The sequence below is a fragment of the Sceloporus occidentalis genome, unplaced genomic scaffold (genome assembly GCF_023333645.1).
Source record: "Sceloporus occidentalis isolate IW3139 unplaced genomic scaffold, rSceOcc1.0.p SCAF_5, whole genome shotgun sequence".
NCBI classification, from domain to species: Eukaryota; Metazoa; Chordata; class Lepidosauria; order Squamata; family Phrynosomatidae; genus Sceloporus; species Sceloporus occidentalis.
Genome location: NW_028316985.1, coordinates 80,875,622 through 80,896,018, shown reverse-complemented (window position 1 = coordinate 80,896,018; position 20,397 = coordinate 80,875,622). Strand labels below are relative to the sequence as shown.

Genomic DNA, 20,397 nt, shown 5'->3' with positions numbered 1-20,397 from the left:
CTTGCACAAAATGGGATTGTCCCATTGCTGTCATTTTAGTTGCCCTAGAGCCTATAGAATTTAATGGTTCTTTAGGCCTAGTAGGTATGTTTAATGTTTTAGATATATAGAAAAGTTATATGAATGTTAAAGCATATTGAGATATGATGAGAGTGATGGGAGGTGTAGTACTAGTGGAAATAATTGATAGTGGTTCAAAAGGATGCTTGTGGCCTGACGCAGGGATATGCAAATGTGTGGAGGAGGAATTTTCTTAGTCTGCTGTTGGGGGGGAAAAGTAAAGATGAAACCAGGACGGTGCTGGGGCTTGGCATGGAAGAAGGGTTGGTATGTTTTAATTAGTAAATGAATTAATGAATTAAGATGAAGCTTGCAAAAGTTTGGGGTGGGACATTGTTAATGTTATGCTGTGGGTTTTCTGAAATAAATTTTTACTGTTTGTAAAATAGATTTGTTTACTGAACTTGGGGGAATAGGCAGTTCTTGACAGTTTATGAGACTTGCTGCTGTGGTTTTTGATCCTGCAGTTGGGATATAAGCCTTAGCTGGACTTGAATAAAGATTTTTCAACATCATATATCCTCATGGGCTGCCTAACAGTCTTGATTAGAACTGGAGTGGATCCATACAGACATCCCATTTGTAAGTGGTGAATTTCCCCCCAGACCCATTGTGATGGAGGATGCTCCAATCTGACCCCCAAAATGCCATGAACCAATTTGGGTTGCCCTCCTTCTGCCTACTCTAGGGTTTACCGGAAATGCTCTCCAAAATAGGGCAACCTTATTGTGTATCTTGATATTCATTTTCCTTGGGCTTGTTCAGACTACAGTGATTGTCCTCTTACTTTTCAACTTTCGAATGTGGAACAGTTGAAATGAGTGAGGAATCCTTACACAGGGATGTTCCATGTATACCCAGAGCTACGGACCAAGATGAGAAGAGTCTTGCAAGTAGTACTAGTAGTTTTTGTACAAGATGGAGTTATACTGGTTGAGGGGAAGCTTTGTCCTTGTCAGCTAAAATGCTGTGAACAGAAGCAGTAGTAGTAAAATCTTCAGTCCAGATAATTTAATATAAACATTAATTTGCATTAATTTAAACACTGCTGCTTTGACAGTATTGAATTTCTCCATTACTAGATTATAACCTTTGATCAGAAAACCTGTTATGGTCTATTGGCCCTGCTTGGCAGTGTTAGATATTCACAGCACAGGGTACAGAGTCTCAAATAGGGTGTAGTATTATAGTTAAGGTGTGGGAACATGCATGCATCTTCTAGAACATGGCCACATAGCCCTAAAAATCCACAAAAAAATATGGATGCCGTCCATGAAAGCCTTTGACTTCTCACAGAGCACTGTCGGCAAAAGGATACTGGGCTAGGTAGGACTTTGATCTTGTAGCGCTCTTATGGTCTGTTGTTGTTATTGCTTCTTGATACAAAAGGGTTATATTTTCCTTTTCCAAGAACTTGGTAGCAACAAGTTTTAATTAATTCTTTCCCAAGTAACTAAGGCTTTATTGCATTACACTAGAATGGCAGTTTAACAAGGGCTAGCTTCATTGTGGTGCTCCCACATATTTCTCAAACTCTGGTTTTTCTATGGTACATTGTCCCCAAGCAGTTGTCAGTAAGCACCACTTGTGAAAATACATTACATTTGAGTTGGGGATGGGAGGGAGGAAAATTTAATAAAACTGTAGGATAAATTCAACATTAATATAAACTTTTAAATCATTACAATTAATAACAGAAGATTAGTACCTGAAGCAAAATCAAAACCAGAATGAACACCAATTACCTTCCCAGCTAATGCTAGTGTGGCTGTGCTCCAAGAGTCACAGCAAACTGACCTGAATACAGTCTAGAAGGAGCTAGATCTTCTCACCAGGCCAATATTTCTCCTTCCTATTTTCTCAGCTGGTCTGTATATTTCAGTCTGCTTCTTTTCTGCCAGTAGATGGAGATGGCACATTGCAAGTTTGGGGATGATGTCATAATTTGTTGATAGCAAACTTCCCAACCTCCTACTGCTTTCTAATTTTATTTTAAACTTGAGAGGGGCTTCCTAAGACAATTGAACCAGGGAGACATTACAGCTGATGCCACAGACACAAATAAACTTTCAGCTGTCATGTTTCAGGGTGGTTTCTTTGAAGTGCCAGATGAGAAATGAGAAAATGAATTGAATAACCTCAAACCTTGAAAAGATGACATGGGGAAATCATATCTTTCTTCATTGCAGTGACATTTGGGTTGTTTCCTACCCCAAAATGCTACATGCACAATATAACCTTGTAGAAGGGTCATCATTGGCCTACTGAATGTCTCTGTTCTGAAATTAGGTTCCTGTTTTGTAAAAATGAGTGGATAAGAAGTAAAAGCCTGTGAAAAACTACATTTTTGGCCTGACCAGCACAGGCATATATGGAATTAGATGAAAGGAGCTGAATTTTTGCAAGACATGAATAATTGAGGGCAGTCAAATCAAGAGACCATAAAAGAATAGGTACACTTTCCAACTAAGTACTAAATTCCTCCCAAGTAGCATCTGTAGCAATGGTACTCATTGTGGAAGGAGTAAATATGTCCTGTAACTTCCTGTCCTGGAAGTAGACAGATGTACATCAAAACCCACTTCTCTCAAGTGGATAAAAGCTTTTTAAAAATAGTATTTAAGTGCATCTCCAAACCACTGTGGGACAAAATGCTTGTCTTTGGGGCAGACATACTGTAGAACTGCATTCAGTATAGAGTTCCTTTGAGGATCAGTCACCAGACACCAGCTGATCCCAAGCAAATGACCCTGCATGCCTTTTAGAGATTGACATAGAAAATGAAAGCAAGAAGAAGAGTACTTATTCTTCTTCTGAGGTCATCTATGGCAGCCTTATTCCTTTTGAAGTTTAGCGGTGTTTTGTGAAGTGGTATGGCATATATCCTTGCTCATTCATGTTAGATTGAACATTGTCCACAAATCACTTATGGCCAGCTTAATTAAATTGGATTTGATGGCACTGAGCCATCTTAAATGCAAACGTGTCTGGCTTGCAAAGCCACCATGTTGTGTTCATTTATGTCTCCTGTGCTAAATTACTAAAAACATCTACTGATAGTCTTGCTGTACAGTTATCTGCTGCATGCAGGCTCAAGGCTATTTTTGTGATCCTTGGTCCCTCCAGATTCCCCAGGCTGGCCTTGTTCAGTCCAAAAAAGGCAAATTGCCTCTCACGGAAGTCATCAGAACTTCCAGTTCACCTGAAAAATAGAAAACATTCCACTGTAACACTATTTAACAGGGGATTTTTTTTTTTAAACCGAGAGTGGACGTATGGTTATTTCTAGCTTTGGTTTTCTATCTTATGGTATTTTGACTAACTGCGTGGCCCCTAGCTGATCCCAGAGGCAGAAAAATTGGTTTCTGGATTTGCCATAATTGCCTGCTTGAGAGTAATTGACGATATACATTTCATGGTTTTGTTTCTTTCTTTAGAAGGAAATACCAAGATACGTATCAAGACAAAATTAAGCACCCTGTTTTGTATCAAGAACAAATACAAAATTCATGCCATGTTTTTGGTACAGTGAAATAAAGGCTCACTCCAATAATTTGTCGACATAGGTTATTCCCCCCCCTAAACTGCCATAATTTGTGTCTTGCAGGTCACAGAGTTAGCAGGCTACACGGCTCGTGTGTACAACATGTTTTCAGTCTTTGATGAAGTGAAGAGAGGCATTTACAAAAGGGCAGCTGATTCTCAAGAATATGAAAGCAACAACAAGAAAAGAGATAAAGCAGAAAGACACATTGATGGTCCATTAGAAATCAAGGGTAATGAAAGCTGCTTTTTTCCCTAAAGGAATATTTTAACAACTAATATCAGTGTGTAATTTAAATATTGGATAGAAAGCTGAAACAGTGGAGCATCTGTTTAAATGAAAACATTTCTACATGTTGAATCCATTCTATTTTAAGGTGGTTCACATAGGCATGGTCAGGAGTGAAAGTTATTTCCCTTCAGCACATTGCTATTATAAATACTATGCTTTAAATTCCATGGGCTGGTCTTCATGTTCAGATGAGACATAGTTCCTGTGGCTGTACCATTTTGCATTTGGGAGACAGTGTATCTGAATTTTCTGCTAAATCAACAGTGCCCTACCAATGGAACATTTGCATGTTAGGCAGTGAGTTCTGTTTAGTTTTCTCCTTTGCATGTTAGTATTCTCTATATTTTTATCATGACAGAGCAGACAGACTCTCACTCCACCACCAGTATTCTGAAAGTAATACAGTCAAGTCTCACATGCTGAATTTGTAAACGTGGTGAAGATTTTCTGCTACCTAATATTTCCCCTTAACTCTGCCTCCCCCTGCTTGTTTTCATGCTTGACTCTCACAATCCCTCTCTCTAGACATCTTTTCACTCTCTTCTTGTCATCCTCTCATTATCATATTTCTGTCTCCCTTTTAATTTCTTAAATTATAACATTTCCAGCCTTCATCATCTGCATTCTGTCCAACAAATGTGAGGAAGCACTATTAACCTTTATCTTGCTCACAGCATTTTCCAACCTTGGACCTTTTCACAATCCACAATTATGGTACTATGATTCTACCTTAACTGTCATGGCAAAGTACTGTGGAATCCTAGGATTTGCAGTTCAGGGAGGTTTAGTGCCTCACCAAACTGCAAACTCAAGGATCCCATAGTGCTATAACTATATAGTGTGAATCATAGAATCATAGCAATATAGTTGTGGAGCGTGAAAAGATCCTTAATGTCCTATAGAAGTGTCAGATTGCATTTCCCATCCAGACCTTGGAAGTTAAGTACCAGTGGATCCTTGTTATATGCTGGGGTTTGGTTCCAAGCCCCCCCCCCCATGGATAACAAAATCCGTGTATGCTCAAGTCCCATTAAATACAGTGGAACCTCGCCATACGTGGGGGATCCGTTCTGGATCCCGCCGCATATGGCGATTTCCGCCTATGCTCGAGCCCCATTGTAAACAAGCGTGGAGGTGCGCGGGGCGCAACGGGCGTGGGCGCCCATTCAACTGAATGGGATGCACCGCCCCTTCTGCCCTGCGCGCGTGCCGCGGCTTGAGCGTGTATGCTCAAGGCCGCGTATGGCGCGCCCGCCTATGGCGAGGTTCCACTGTATAATGACATAGCAAAATGGTGTTCCTTATAAAAAGTGGAAAATCAAGGTTTGATATTTGAAATTTAAACTTTTTTGAACATTTTCAAACCGTGTATGCTTGAATCCGGGTATAAAAAATCCGGGTATAAGAAGGGCCGACTGTATTACAAGTAATAGAGCTATCTGTAATTTGCTGCTTTCAGGATTATTGAGGGCATAATAGCACAATGGCTGGTAATTCCAAATTGTTGCTTTCAAGGGATTACAGCTGCTGTAATGGCCTTTTTTGTATTTTTAAAGTAGTTTAAAAGAAAAATAGCTAAAAGGTAATACAGTACAATAGTTGAATATTATTAAAGCATTACTCTTCAAAAATACAGTTTCAAAAATATGTGTGTTCAGTTTTTTCCACTGTATCCACATCTTTTAGTTGAAAGACATGATCTGAAAACATAAGCTTTTCCACTCAGATCTTTGTTCCATTCATTAATGGGAGAGTCAGAGCAAAAAATAGACATGGTGCTATTCCTGGAATTAGCAAGAAATATTTTCAGAAGAGTAAATATTATATGTGAGGAGACAATCATGATTGAGATTCTGGTAGGATAGGGCTACTTTAGATCTAACTCTGTCAGGATAGAAATTAGGGATAGAAAAGACACTTGCAGATTTTGAACATGGTACAGAAGACGCAATCCACAATCCTGTCTTCTCATGCCTTTCCCAGAAGCAAGAATTCTGAGCTTTATTTTACTTTTTGACCATTGATTTGACTGTTTCCCTTCTGAGTTTTCTTTTTCTTGCTCTGCCAGTTGCAGTGTTTAGTTCCCTCCCTTTAGTTCTGCCCTTTTGCTTGTTTATCTCTATAATCTTACTCTTCATTTCTAAAATTATTCACGTAAGCCTTTCTTTGCTATCATTGTCATTTTCTAAGCCCCTCTCCAAACCTTTCCCAATCTTTCTCTTGCCCTCCTTTCTCTCCCCTTTTAAGTTCCTTGTAATGGTATCAGAGGCTTTAGAGCAGGGGTTCCTAACCTTTTTGACTCGTGGAGCCCTTATTGCTATGGCAGAGCCCCTAAGAGGTCTACCCTATGTCTTACAAGTTAATGGTGTTTAGGAGTATATGTAAGAATATATTCTTATTCTTTAATTTCATTCAATGTTTATTTCTTTCATTTTCCTGGAGTGGCTGCACAGCACCTGGGAAGTGCACGTGGAGCCCTAAGGGCTCCTTGGAGCACTGGTTGGGAACCCCTTCTTTAGAGCATTGAAGTAAAAAGAGGAAGACAACAAAGAAGGAGGAGCCCTTGGAAAAGTTGATGCAGTTGCTCTTCTTGTAGCAAGGACAGGGAACCAGAGCAGAGCAAACCTAGCTGAGAGCCAACTTGGCAGCTACTCAGGAAGCATCTCAGCAAACCTCTGGTGAAAATCTGTGCTGCTTACATTGACTGCTACCATGCAGGCCTCAGGCCAAACATTTGAAGCAACATGAGTTCTCAAATCAGATTTGTTGAGAATCGGCATTTCAAAATGGAAATTTTGCAAACTATTATAGTCAGTTTGCAGCAGGACACTTCAGTTGCATCAGTACACCTGAGGGAAGCATAGCTCATAGCTACATGCTCCAATGTTACTTATCTCCAGAAGGTTCTTGAACTTTGAGTTTTCAGGGAAACGGTACCAATTCAGGATGCTTTCTTTCAGCCTTGCATCATCACCTTAATCCTTTATTAAAGTTTTGTTTCCAATAATTGTTCATTTGAGCAAGTTAGTGATTTAGCTTTTGCTTACAATCATCAAACATACCTGCAACCTATAGTGTACTTCCATTTGCTGTTCTCACTTTATCTTTGTGGGTATGCACCTAGAAACTATAGAGAGCCAGTGTAGCATAGTGGTCTGCGTGTTGGGGTTTGGAAGACTGGGGTTCAGATCCCTGCTTGGACATGGAAACCTAATGGGTTCATAGCAAGTTGCACTCTCTCAGCCTCTTGCAGAGAGGGAGGCAAAGGCAAGCTGCCCAAACAAATGTTGCTAAGAAAACCCCCTGATAGGTTCACCTTAGGGTCACTATAAATCAGAAATGACTTGAAGGCACACAACAACAACAACACACTTCGGCAACATTCTTTTGAAGGTGAGATCAGTGTTTAAAGCAGAAAGGGATCTGAAGGAAATTGTGAATCCACCATTCAGACCCAGTTTGAGATTAACTTTGTGGTAATTGAATATAGGAAATCACAATTAAAAGGTTAATGCTTATCTGTAGAAATGACAGTGTTAGTTCCATATTGATCAACTACACAAAGGATATATAACACCATATGGAAGAGGTTCATAGTGTGTTTGAAGAGGAAAAAGTAAGAGATATCTTAGCTTTCTGTAAGCATATTTACAGAAAAATCTTCAGCCAAACATGTTAAAAATCATAGTGGCAGCTCTGATGACAATTATCAAATGAGAGGATCAGAAACCAACAATACATTTAGACAGTAAAAGATTTTTTTCACTCAGTGAGAACACGTATCAATTTTCTGAGGAAAAATTTACTTTGACTTTAGATCCAGCCTTTCTGTTAGGAGTGCTATTCACGTCTACTTCTTTTCAGGTTTTTAACCTACTAAAATTCTGTATGAAACTATTTAACCCACTTGAAAAGAAATGACACACTTTAGATGTGCATAGTGCTGTTAAAATTTATTTGGATGAATGCGACATTTGAGTTGTACAGAATCCTTGTTTATGTTATTTGGTCCTTGAACATGGGGATTAAGGCCACAAAAACAAATGATTTCAAATGTTACAGTTTCCTGTGCAATGTTTGTACAAATGCTGAAAGACCCCAGTAGGTTTGGGCACATTCCACTAGGCCTATTCATACTTCTAGAACAGTGTTTCCCAACCTTTTCTATGCCCCACACCCCCTACAAAAATAATACCACATTTCCGAGATAATTCAAGTGATAGAGGGAAGTATGGTGTATGTGAGCAGAGGTGATGGACAAGCTGAGAGGCTCTGAGGGTTGAAATACTTAACCAATTCTCATGATGGTGAATTTATGAGTGAAACAATATACAGTGATCATATCAAATGTTGTGTTATAATGATTTTAAAAGCAATACACTGACAATCACTTACTTACTGTATATATTAATTCTATTATTCTCTCCTGATTGAATGAACAATGAGATTGCCATCTACACAATACAACCACCTACTACCACTTCTCAAAGCTCACTGACAGCTGGCTGAGTGAGGATTTGTGACTCATCACTCAGAGACATAAACCACTCTTTGTCACAAACCCTGATGGCCTTCTTGCACCCCCCTGGGAGTGCAGGCACCCCAGGTTGGAAACCTTGTTCTAGAGCAGTGGTTCCCAAACATTTTTGACTATTGCCCCCTTTCCTCTTGGATGTCAACCCTAGCACACACACACACCATGCATATTTCTTGATATTAAGTCTACTATTCTACTGTAAATTCAGAATAATCAATGCAGGTAGCTGCTCCCTTTGCACCCAGTCACCTTGGGAGCAGCAACTGAGAAGCCTCTCACCTATGCCAACCTTGCAGCAAAGGCCAAGCCAGGCAAGAGGTTTCTTGATCACTCTCCCTTTACACCCAGTCACCCTAGGAGCAGCAACCAAGCTGTTTCTCACCCATGCTGCCTTTCAACCAGGCAACTGGGTGCAAAGGGAGACGCTTCTGCTTGGTGAGGAAGGACTCTCAATCCTTCATTAGGGCAGTGCTGGTGAGTATGTGGATGGTTTACAGAGTCCACATGCTCTGGACTGGAGACTGATGTGGACAGGGAAAGGAAGGTTATTATGCTTTATTTATATACCACTGTAGATTTGCACAGCGCTGTACATACAAACAATAAAATAGATAAGAGTAAATCTGCCTATGGCATATAATCTAAGAAAGATCTTTTAACTACAGGAGCCACTCCAACGTGAAAGATTCCTTCCAAGAATTGATCCCAGATACTTCGCCTCCTCCTTCCCCAGAGACATGTCTTCGCCACACAGCTTCAAATGTTCCCCGCAACACACATATACCACATTTTTTCTTCTGGTACCTCTTCTCTCAGCTGTCTGATGAAAGAAAGCAGGAGCAGCAATGTAACTTCAACCTTCCAGCCAAATCCCAGCAAAGTTCACAAAGCTTAAGCTGGGTCCCAAATTTGAAAGGTCCTTTTTTTGCCACCACTTCTCCCCTGCTGCCACATGCTCTTACTCCTTGCTACAGTCAATGAGTCTGTCCCAGGCCTTGCACATTTCCCATCTACCATTGTCATCACTAGTGAAAGATTTGGCTAACTGAATGAGCTCACACGAGGTTTTAAGGGATACTGAAAAATAGGCACTGCACAGTTTTTATTTACAGTTGTTAGCAAATGCTTATAGTAAATAATTAACCTAAGACAACTTGTTTGCTGTTATTATGCTAGGTATATTACTTATAATTGATAAAGAGTTATTAGCATAATCATAGAAGTAAGAAAAGAAAAAAATGTTTTGTTTCATATTATCTACATCACCCTCTAATGCAGTATTTTTCAAATTCTTAACTAAATCAACAGATATTTTTGTATCAGTACTCCTAAAACAAACAACTTGCGTCTGTGTTTTGTGTGAATGCTCTTGTGTGTATGCTCTACTAACAAGCGTCATTGTGGTTTGTTTGTGTTTTTTTACTTGTAGGAAGAGTGATAGATGTTGATCATGGAATTATCTGTGAAAATGTTCCTATTATTACCCCAAATGGAGATGTGGTGGTTTCCAGGCTAAACTTCAAAGTAAGATAATGTGCAAGAACCTTTTGATAGTTGTCATCACAATTAGCACAGAAAATTGACAGAGTTCATATATCTTATATACCTTAAGTACTTGGACAAGCATATAAAATAAGAAGGGAAATCAAGCAAACTGTTCATAGTGGCTCAGTGGCAGAAAAAGATACATACAGTTTATCCTACTTTAGGAAAAGGGGGGACAAGAGCCATTTTCTCAGGCTCAGATCCATGTATTTAGTTAGTGTGTTCATGTGAGCAAGACTCTGTGCATAGTGAGGCATGCCCCTGATTTCTACACGGTAGGCAGAACACAAGAAAGCTATCCATGTGCTTGCAACTATACTGCCCTTTCACATCTGCTGCCCAGAGCATAAAAATTTGGAGACAAGGACAGATGTAAAATGAAAGTTATTGGTGGGACCAGCTACTGTAAAAGTGCTACAGGATCCGTTTGCATATTGATCCACACTAATATGACTATGGGCCAATACAGACAGGCCAAAATAAAGCTGCTTCGGGTCACTTTGGAGGTATGCTGTTTAAATGATGCATGCGTTCTAAGAGGCCAGAAGCTGTGCCAAAGCTGTGTTCTAGTCTTTATGGCTGGAGAGTGGCTTTGGTGTGGCTTCCGGCCTCTTAGGATGCATGCATCATTTAAACAGCATACCTCCAAAGTGACCCAAAACAGCTTTATTTTGGCCTGTCTGTATGGGCCCAAAGTCTTTGAATAGTAAAGCTACAGTTACGTATTAACTTTGCTTCCTGTAGATGTATTTTTCCATTCTCACAAAAAAAAAAAAGTTTAAACATGTAAGGAGTGGCACGTGCTAGGCTCCCCTATTATTGCTCTTATGAAGAGCAACCATGTGAAGTGGAGAATATTTGGAAGCTCTGCACATGATTGAGGGCTCTGGAAAATCAGGGTTACCAGTTATGCAGAGGGGCTCTTTGCAGAGAAGACACTGTTGTTCTCAGGTTCCATGTGTTAATTTTGACCTCTTTGCAAATGCTTGAATAGGACTGATGTGGACAAAGACTCAGGTTGCTTGTGTTACAAATAAAATGAAATCAGGAGGATTCAAATGATTTAGTGTCTTGAGATCTGCCTTCTACATAATAAATAAATAATAATTTTTTTATTTCTATCCCTCTTTTTGCCAATCAATCAAAATGGCGTACAACAAGCTAAAATAAATCCATATATACATAGTGCCCCCTCCTTAAAACAAGATTAAACATTATAAAATTAATCATATCTCATGCATCTTCAGAGGAGTTTCCACACAATGGCAAAGGTTGCATTGGTAATTGGTACTTTCTGCAGTTTTGCTTGTGTGTGAGGGAGGGAGGGAGAGAGAGAGGGGGGGGATTTTAAAGGCTTCTTAGACCAGGTTATCATAGTTACCAGTAGTTACTTTTCCACCATCACAAAATATTAAAGTTGGGCAAAGACCAAACCTGATATTATTTTAATGCAATATCATAAGAAAATGTCAAGGGTTCCTGTTGGACCATGGTCCATTTAGTCTGTCATCCTCTTTCCCACAGTAAGTAACTGTGCAGCTGGAAAGCCCACAAACATATCATGAAGAAAGTATCCTGAGATCAGTAGCATTATTAAGGGATGCGGGGGGTATGGCCCACATTGGGTGACACCTACGGGAAAGGAGTGACACCCAATCAGTCCCTCTTCCCTCTGCGAAGTGAGAAGGGACAAGTGCACCCCTCCCAGCTTTGCAGCAGCAGTGGCTCCCTCCTCAGGAGAAGGCTGCTACCATGGCAAAGGAGAAGGCAGAACTCATCCTTTTGCCTGGTGCCACACACTCTGTCAGCCCCCCCCCCCCCCACACACACACCAGGTAACACCAGGTGTAGGAAAATCACTGACTGAGATTAGGCAAATCAATAAAAGTGTGTATTGCCTTGATTATATCCATTGAATAGTCATGTAGAAAGAGCTCTGTGCGGCTTTAAGACTTTGAAATTCATGATGCAATAGAGAGTGAAAATCACAAACATATGGCCTGCACATTTTTGTGGCCCCCAGAATACCTCATCATATTATTTTCCTTCTTTTTTAAAAAAAAAAAAGAATGGTAAAGTGACACATCCAAAAGCATAAACCTTGGTTGGGCAAATTAGAAAAATTTCAAAACCAGAAGTTTTGGTCTCACAAGTAGTGGGTGGTAAAGCTTATAGCAGCAGGTTAAGAGGTGGTATATAATGGTCCCCCTGAACCTTCTGAAACTGCCTATTCCTTGCGTAAATTAAATGTGCAAAGCCATTAATGGTCTGTACTTATTAATGATAATGTGAACAAGTGAGGCTGAAAGTATAAAGGCAAATGGGTTTTCTTCAACATTTCATTCATCTGAAATTAGAATTCATGGTGGAATTTGTCTTGCAGGTCTGCATATTGCTGACAATAATGCATGTTTCCTATTTTCCTGTGCATTAAGCAATAAGAGAGAAAGTGAGAACTAATTTTAAAAAAGGCAACTTCTTCCTCCTCCTTAACCCTTATACTTGGTGGAGGGTTAGAAATGGTAGCAGTATCTTCTTCTTCTTCTCTTTTTTAACAAAGCAAATCCAAGTTTTAACTAGCTAGTTTGTATGTGCTTTCATCTATCCCATCTGTCTAGACTAGTTGAAGACATGTGTTCAGGAGATACTACATTTATGGCTTCTCCTGTTCTACCTATCCCCTCTCTTGTTTTATCAATTAACTCCTATAGCTAATTTTATTCAAGACCTTCCTTTTTTCCTTCTTCACCCCAGACCAGCAGTGAGAGAGTGAAATTCTATTCTGGAGGGACACAAGTCCCCAGTCTGAAGTCATTAATGGTCTGGAGGACATGGTGTAGCCACATTTCCTGATGTTATCATAATTCAGGAAGAAGTGGTAGGTGAAGCATTTTCACCTGACTTCATATCACTTTCATTTTCCTAGAGCAGGACTCAGCTGGCTCCTAGAACCCTGCTGGCTCAGAATCGGATATAGAATCTCTGCTGTCTCTGATCTATTAAAAGCACAAAAGCCCGAAAGAGGCAGGTGATTCCTTCCCTGAAATTTTCACTGGCACTGAACAAGGATTGTATATCAGTAACTTGTCAAAGTCAGGAGAGCATGATCAAAGTTTTTGTCTAAGGAACATAGCAAATAATGCATGTAGTGCAGTTGCAAGCTAGCAAAGATGAATAGAAGTTTCAGGGGGGAGTAAAGAGATATTTAGCAAGCTTTAGTTAAGTTAAATTTTTGTTAAGCCTTTCATTAAGGCAAATCACAAACACCTCCCCTCCAAGGCTCTGCCATTTTAAGCCTACAATTCTTTTTCTTTTAAAAATGAACAGCAGTTAAAAAGAGTTGAAAACTGACACCTGTCTCTTTTGCTGCAGTCTGTGGATGCTAAAATAGGAAGCAAAGAAGAATAAAAAACTGTGGGAAGGTTCAGATTAGGAACAAAAAAAGAAGAAATGAAGCAGAGAGTGACTGATAGAATTTTGTGAGGCCAACAACCCATTCATTGCAAATATCTTCTTCATATAACCAGAGAGTATACACATGGCTATCACCAGATGCTCAAAATAGAAAAATCAGATAGACTACATAATTGGAAGCAGAAGGTGAAGAAGTGCCATTGTCATGAACTATATATATCAAAGATTAAAGTTGTAGAAAAACACATATAATCAGTGATCATACCAAAATGTGCTCTGAAGAACATCTCAACAATTTACAGACAATATGAGAAATGTTGATAAGCATAATTTACTGAGAACCAGAATAACTGTAGTCAGACGTCAGGGGCAAGGAAGTGTGCAGAAAGACACTATCTGTGGCCAGAGAAAATGGAAGAGAGAGAGAGAGAGAGAGAGAGAGAGAGAGAGAGAGAGAAAACAATGGATAACAGACTAAATACTTCAAGCAGTAAAGGAAAGACGAGAAGCAAAAGAAAATGGATGTAGGAACAGAACCAAACTATCAACACAACTGTTCAATGGCTAGTGCACAAGGATAAAGAGAATTACTATAGTAATGCAGAGAAATAGAAAGCAACAATAAAAAAGAACAAGAGATCTCTTATACAAGATCTGTAAACTCAAGAGATTTATACTAAGGGAGGGGATGCTCTGCAATCAGAAGAGGAATATACTACAGTATCACAATGAAATAAGATACGAGATGAAAAGATGAATGACACATGGAGTGAAGAATTATATGAAGATGAACTCCAAATTTTAGAAAGCAAGATGGAAGCTGCACTCAGAGAAATTGGTAAGACTAAATCACCAGGAACAGATGATAATTTAGTTGAATTGCTACAATCCACACAGACAGAATCAACTCTAGTGTTAACTAAAATATGCCAACAAATATAGAATGTGAAAAACAAAACAGTGGCCAACAGCTTGGAAATGTTCAATATCCATCCCCATTCACAAAAAAAGGAGACACAAAAGATGGCAGCAACGATAGGACCATAGCATTAATTTTCCATGCATGCAAAATTATGCTCACAAGCTTCAGCACAGACACCAATCACACATGGAGACAGAATCCCAGAGGTGCAAGTGGAGTTCAGGGAAGCAGGAAGCACTAAGGATCACATTGCAAACATACAATGGATAATGGAGCAGCCCAAGGAATTCCAGAAGAAAATCAGTATGTACGTTATAAATTATTGCAAAGCTTTGACTGAATAGATCAAGAAAAGCTATGGAAGGCGCTTAAAGAAATGGGAATGTCACAACATTTGATAGTACTGATGAGAAAAAGAGACTGTTGTTAGAACAGAATATGGAGAAACAGAATGGTTCCCAGTTGGCAAAGTGTTTATTGAAGGATGCATTTTAACATTCTATTTGTTCAAATTGTATGCAGATATGAGGAGTAGGTTTAGACTCAGAGGAAAGGGGAGTGAAGATAGGAGGGAGGAACATCAACAATCTAAGATAAGCAGATGACACCATTCTACTAGCAGAAAACATAATGACTTGGAACAGTTAATAGGGAAAGTTGAAGAAAGTTCAGGATTACTGCTGAACATAAAGAAAATAAAAATAATGAGCATGGAGGAGCTACATACTGTAAATTCAACCTAGATAATGAAGAAATCGAAATAAAGATTTTCAGTACCTTGGATCAACCATTGAGCAGAATGGAGACTCCAGTCAAGAAATCAGAAGAAGACCAGGAATGGGAAGGGCAGCTATGAAAGAACTAGACAAAAATTCTAGAGTGTAAAGATACACAACTGAATGTTAAAGTTAGAATCATCCAAGCCATTGTATTTCCCATTGTTACCAAAAAGCAAGGGTCCTAAGAGGACACCCACAGTCAATATTCAAATAGAGGAATTTGGCCATGGGAGGGCTTCAGGTAAGTAAACTTTGGTCAGACCGGTGTATAATGGTTCCAAAAAAACTGAACTTCAGAATGCACTTTCCAAATGTTTTTTTAATTTACAAATAAAATAATAACCATTCATGCAAGAACACTCATTCACGCACATGTTCAAGAACTAATGTGTAGTGGAGTCTTCTTCCTTAGAGGTCTTTAAACAGAGACTGGATGGCCATCTGTCGGGGATGCTTTGATTTAGATTTCCTGCATGGCAGGGGTTGGACTGGATGGCCCTTCAGTCTCTTCCAACTCTATGATTCTGTGATTCTAATGATATAAAGGTGGTAGCTGGTAGTGACTTGGAGGTTTAGTAGAGGGTAATACAGTACCAGGTTTAGGCGCAGAAGTCCAGTTGGGGGACACAGTGACGTGAATCTGGTGCTCCCCTGCTAAGCCTACAGGATTTCCTTATATGTCCCAGATACTGCAGTGATCTCAGGGATGCCTTTAATATTAAATCAAACAGAGAGGCCTTGCATGGAGGGGTGATCTTTGGGGTAACACCATCACTGTGTGTGGATGTGAGAGTGGGACAGTGAAGAAAGTGGATGGAAAGAAAATCAACCAATTTGAGATGCGGTGCTGGAAAAGAGTACTGAGGATACTGTGGACAGCCAAAAAGACAAACGAAAGGGTTCTAGAACAGATCAAGCCTGAGTTCCCTGGAAGCAAAGATGGCTAAATTGAGGCTGTTGTACTTTGGCCATATCATGAAAAGGCATGAATCATTAGAAAACAGGAAGACCATATGCCATATGGTTCGACTCAATCAGGGAGGTCACAGGCCTGACATGCAGGATCCGAGCAGAGTGGCGCATAGGGAGACTTGGAGATGTCTCATCCATAAAGTTGCCATTAGTGCAGGTTGACTAAAGGGCATTTAACAACAAAATCATGTATTTTGGTCAAATTTTGTTGAAGGCTCCTAATTCATTTGATTCAGGCTGCTGAGTGCCTGCAACAGGCCAATCCTGTACTAATTTATGGGTCATCTAAGCCTTAATGTAATTTTAGAGGGATCCTCTTGTGAGTTAACCCATGCCTGTTTGTCATGTAAACCAGTAGCTGGCCAGGGAGATTTTATTTATTAATTTAGCCCCCTTTCCCCTTATTTGGACCCAAGTCAGCTCACAAAAGACAGTTTAAAACCAGTGCAGTTCAACTAATGATGAGGTAGGAATGACAGTTGTATGGCTTCTAATGTCTCGGGATAAGGCACTTGGAATTGTGTTTTCCAACATTATTGCAGTAGGTAATTATGTCAGTAATGAGAGACATCCAGAAAAGATTTGGAATATGTATTAGGATGGTGGGGAGATAGGTTGGGAACATATTGAATCTGAGCAAGAATTGGTTGCTTGGTTATTTATATTCCAGTGCATTTTAAGCCCATGTTTCTCCTTTTCTGAAATACACTCACAGAGAATTAAGATAGTCATATTCATTTTATTCGTGTACTGTATATTCTGCAGTGCACTGTACTCAGAGTGGTTCACAAAAGCAATTAGTAAACACATTGACAGTGGTAATAGAATAACATCATAACACTACCATATTATAATTTCTTTAAAACACATAAAAAATCAAAATGAGTTTAACCCAGACTGAAAGGTGAATGAACAAAATTCAGTGCCAATAATATCAGCCTTATACATTGAACTTAAAGAATTAACTAAATGTTGAGAGACCTAACATTAAAGATACTTTGCCTATATTGAAAAGAGAAAATAATAAAAATAATCACAGAGCATTTGGTTCAGTTACATAAAGATACATTGATTTTGCTCAAGAGAAATTGCTGCCGTGGAAGAGGATTCCCATGTGATTCCCATAGATTTGCTGCATAGTGGCAGCAAAATACAGCACACTGTGGGGAACAATTATATTTTAAATGTTATGGACTCAGTCTTAGGGTGTTCACATTACCTGAGGAAAAGTTGTGTTTTGTGTGAACTGTAAACAGGGTCTAAGAAATTTTGATCCTTTGGACTGGCTATCAGTGAAGGTATAAAATGTGTTCATATTCATTTCCCCCCCTATATTTCTGTTTTTCTACTTTTTTAAAAATAAAATGTATTATAGCAGTAGAGGAAATGTTCAATGATAAAGTAGAAGCTTTGACTCAGAGTGCTATGTTTTTGTAAATTTTATTTATAGTGTGATATTCTAGTCTATTCTGATATTCTGTTGATAGCTATGATAGGCAAAGCACTACATTTAAGCTTTGTTTTCCTCTGCCAGAGTCAACAGTTGCAATATATAAGAATGAATTGAACTAGTGTATATTTCCCAGGCGCATGATTTTGGGGTCCCCTCCATGGAGGCTTATTATATGTTTGGAAATAGTTTATTTCCCCAATTTCCTTCATTTGTTTTGCTTAAATTTCCTAGGCAAATATGAAGAAGAAGTGGAGAATATAGAAATAGAGAGATGTTGTTGGACTGCATCTTCCAATGTTCTTATCCAGAATAGCCATTGTTGAGAGATGGAAGATACAGTTCAACAACATCTGGAATGTCCTTTATTCTCCTTATTGATCTAATGATTTCAAGTAGGAGGCAGGAGCGTGTTTTTGTGTTGGCAACAGGCCACTGCTTCAAAAAGCTAACTCAAATACTACTCTGTAGCTGGGCCCCTGCTTTGGTAGATGTATGTGTATCATGTAGCTACATTTCTCTAGCTGTGTTTACTGACCTCCCCCCCCCAACCCACCTTGTAAATAGTGCAGTCCCCAACACAACTATTTCCATGTTGCTGAACAGTTGAGAGGATCACTGAGGATATATCCAGCAATTTTCCTGTAGCTGGATGGGCTGCAGCAGGCAGCCACAGAAACCACCTTGGATCCTTGAGATATTTCTGCAGGTTATGTCTTCACTGATTTCCTTCCCCTATTCTCCAGCAACATGGAAACATCTGTGTTGAAGGACCTGCACTAGTTATAAGGTGGCTTTGGGGTAATTTTGGTCATTGGATAGTCTGAACAGAATTCTGACTTCCTTCAATAATCGAAAAAATAAATAGCAGTGGCATACTTCTTACTAAGGATGATGTAAGTCCAGCTTAAGCCATCATAAATCACCAACGGGATGCCAGCCTGTATGTCAGGACTGAAAATTTTTGGCTCTAGATATTGTAGATTAAAACTCTCATTACTTTCACCCAGCATGGCCTATAGTAAGGGATTGTTGGGATTGTAGTCCAGAATATCCGGAGAGCCACCATTGTTTGGTGTCTTTATCCCATTATTTCAGAAGTATTGATACATCAGCACAAATGCTGATAATCAAAATATCAGTGGATCACAATGCTGATGGATGGGATATGTAAGGCACACTTGATTAGAACTCTGATGAAAACAACCACTTTCTAATAGCCTTTTGTGTTTATCATTTTTATAATTTGCAGGTTGAGGAAGGGATGCATCTTCTAATCACTGGGCCCAATGGCTGTGGGAAGAGTTCCCTCTTCAGAATTCTCAGTGGCTTATGGCCTGTCTATGAAGGTGTTCTCTACAAACCACCTCCCCAACATTTGTTCTATATTCCACAAAGGTTTGTAATTTCTTTGTTTATTAAGTCCATTTCTTTCCTATATTTTCAATATATAGTGCTCACAGAAACCTAGCAAGAAATATAGGGTAATTAAAAACAAATAATCAGCGTAACATAAATCAGAGGGCTACCCATATCCGCTCAACTTCTAGATGAATTGATTGACAATTAGGTTTCTGGGGAAGTCCTAAAACCCCACTGAAGGTACTAAAGGCACTAAATTCATGATTCATTGATTCAGTAGTATATTGACACTCAACAAAATATTGTAGATAATATTTTAAAAATTTATTTGCCCCACAGTGATGCTCTTTCTTGGATTGGTGTCAAAAACTAGAGCAGGGGTCCTTTCCCACTGCACACTTGTGCCACTGTATTCCACTTAACGTTCCATGGCAAAATCCTGTGAAATCCTGTGATATTTAGTGTGAAAGGGCTCTGGGATCATTTTAGAGGTTTTCAGTTGATTTACAGGAGATCAGCAGAGTTTTCTCTCATTGCTTGACTATCAACAACACAACTAAAAATCACTCTTCCCATTAGGCTGTTGAAAGCAAGCAAGCAACAAACCTTAGGGGAAAATAAGGAACATATATTCTGAGGTTATTGTTTATTTATTAATGTATATCTACTCTCTTGAGCCTTTATTTTGTGCCTGGCTCTAGTTGGTGGATTGCAGGGTTCTTGTAGTAGAGATAGAAGTAGTAGCAGTATTAACAATAGCAACAACAATGGAGGTGATGGAAGAAGAGGAGGAGGAGAAACTGGTGGTGATGGCTTAAATCCAGTGTTTAGCTTCAACTAGAGTAGATTCATTGAATCATTGAATCATTTATGTAAGGTCCCTTGATTCAGTGGGTCTATTTTAGTTCAGACTAATAACTGAATATAGGATGAAGGTGTTGATGGTGATATTGATATGGCATTCTTCAAACCTGAAAGTCCTATTCCTATTTTAGCATGTCACCAGACCCCTCTCAAAGAAATTAGAACTTTTGAAGATGCTTGGCTGCCATATAATAGCTTAATAAACCTTTCACAAGTCCCACTGAAATAATGAAAAAGTTATCCTAGTTGCTTTCACTGGGTGCTGGACTATTATATTTTACTCCTATTTTACCTGGCAGTAAGCCTCATTATTCCCATTTGACCTGGCAGTAAGCTTCAGCAGGGTATAATTTAAAGTAGACATGTGCAGGACTGTTTTGTTAGTCACAAAACATTTTAGCAGGATTGTGGATGGTAGACATAATGGGCTAGTAGGCTTTCATTGAAATGAAAGAGGAAACCTCCTTCTATAGGATACGTGAATACCTTAAACTGCAAATGTTTTTTGTAATGCCGTGAACTGGCAATGCCATTTTACCATTAGAAAATTGCACAAGAGTTACCTGGGCATGCCTCCAGAAAGTGGAATATTGGCTTTAGAGATTAAGCTGTCATTTTCTCTCCAACCCTCCAAGGCACTGTTGCTCTTAGCCAGAC

General features: G+C 39.2%; 1 protein-coding gene across 1 annotated transcript in view; it reads left to right on the top strand.

Annotated features, from left to right (window-relative positions):
• The window catches only part of LOC149312371 (ATP-binding cassette sub-family D member 2-like), a 51,361-nt gene that overhangs the window by 12,878 nt on the left and 18,086 nt on the right, over nt 1–20,397 (top strand). The window contains exons 4-6 of the mRNA XM_089524496.1: nt 3,668–3,836; nt 9,862–9,956; nt 18,767–18,912. Coding sequence (XP_089380622.1) covers nt 3,668–3,836; nt 9,862–9,956; nt 18,767–18,912 — 410 coding nt within the window. The remainder of the gene's footprint in view (nt 1–3,667; nt 3,837–9,861; nt 9,957–18,766; nt 18,913–20,397) is intronic.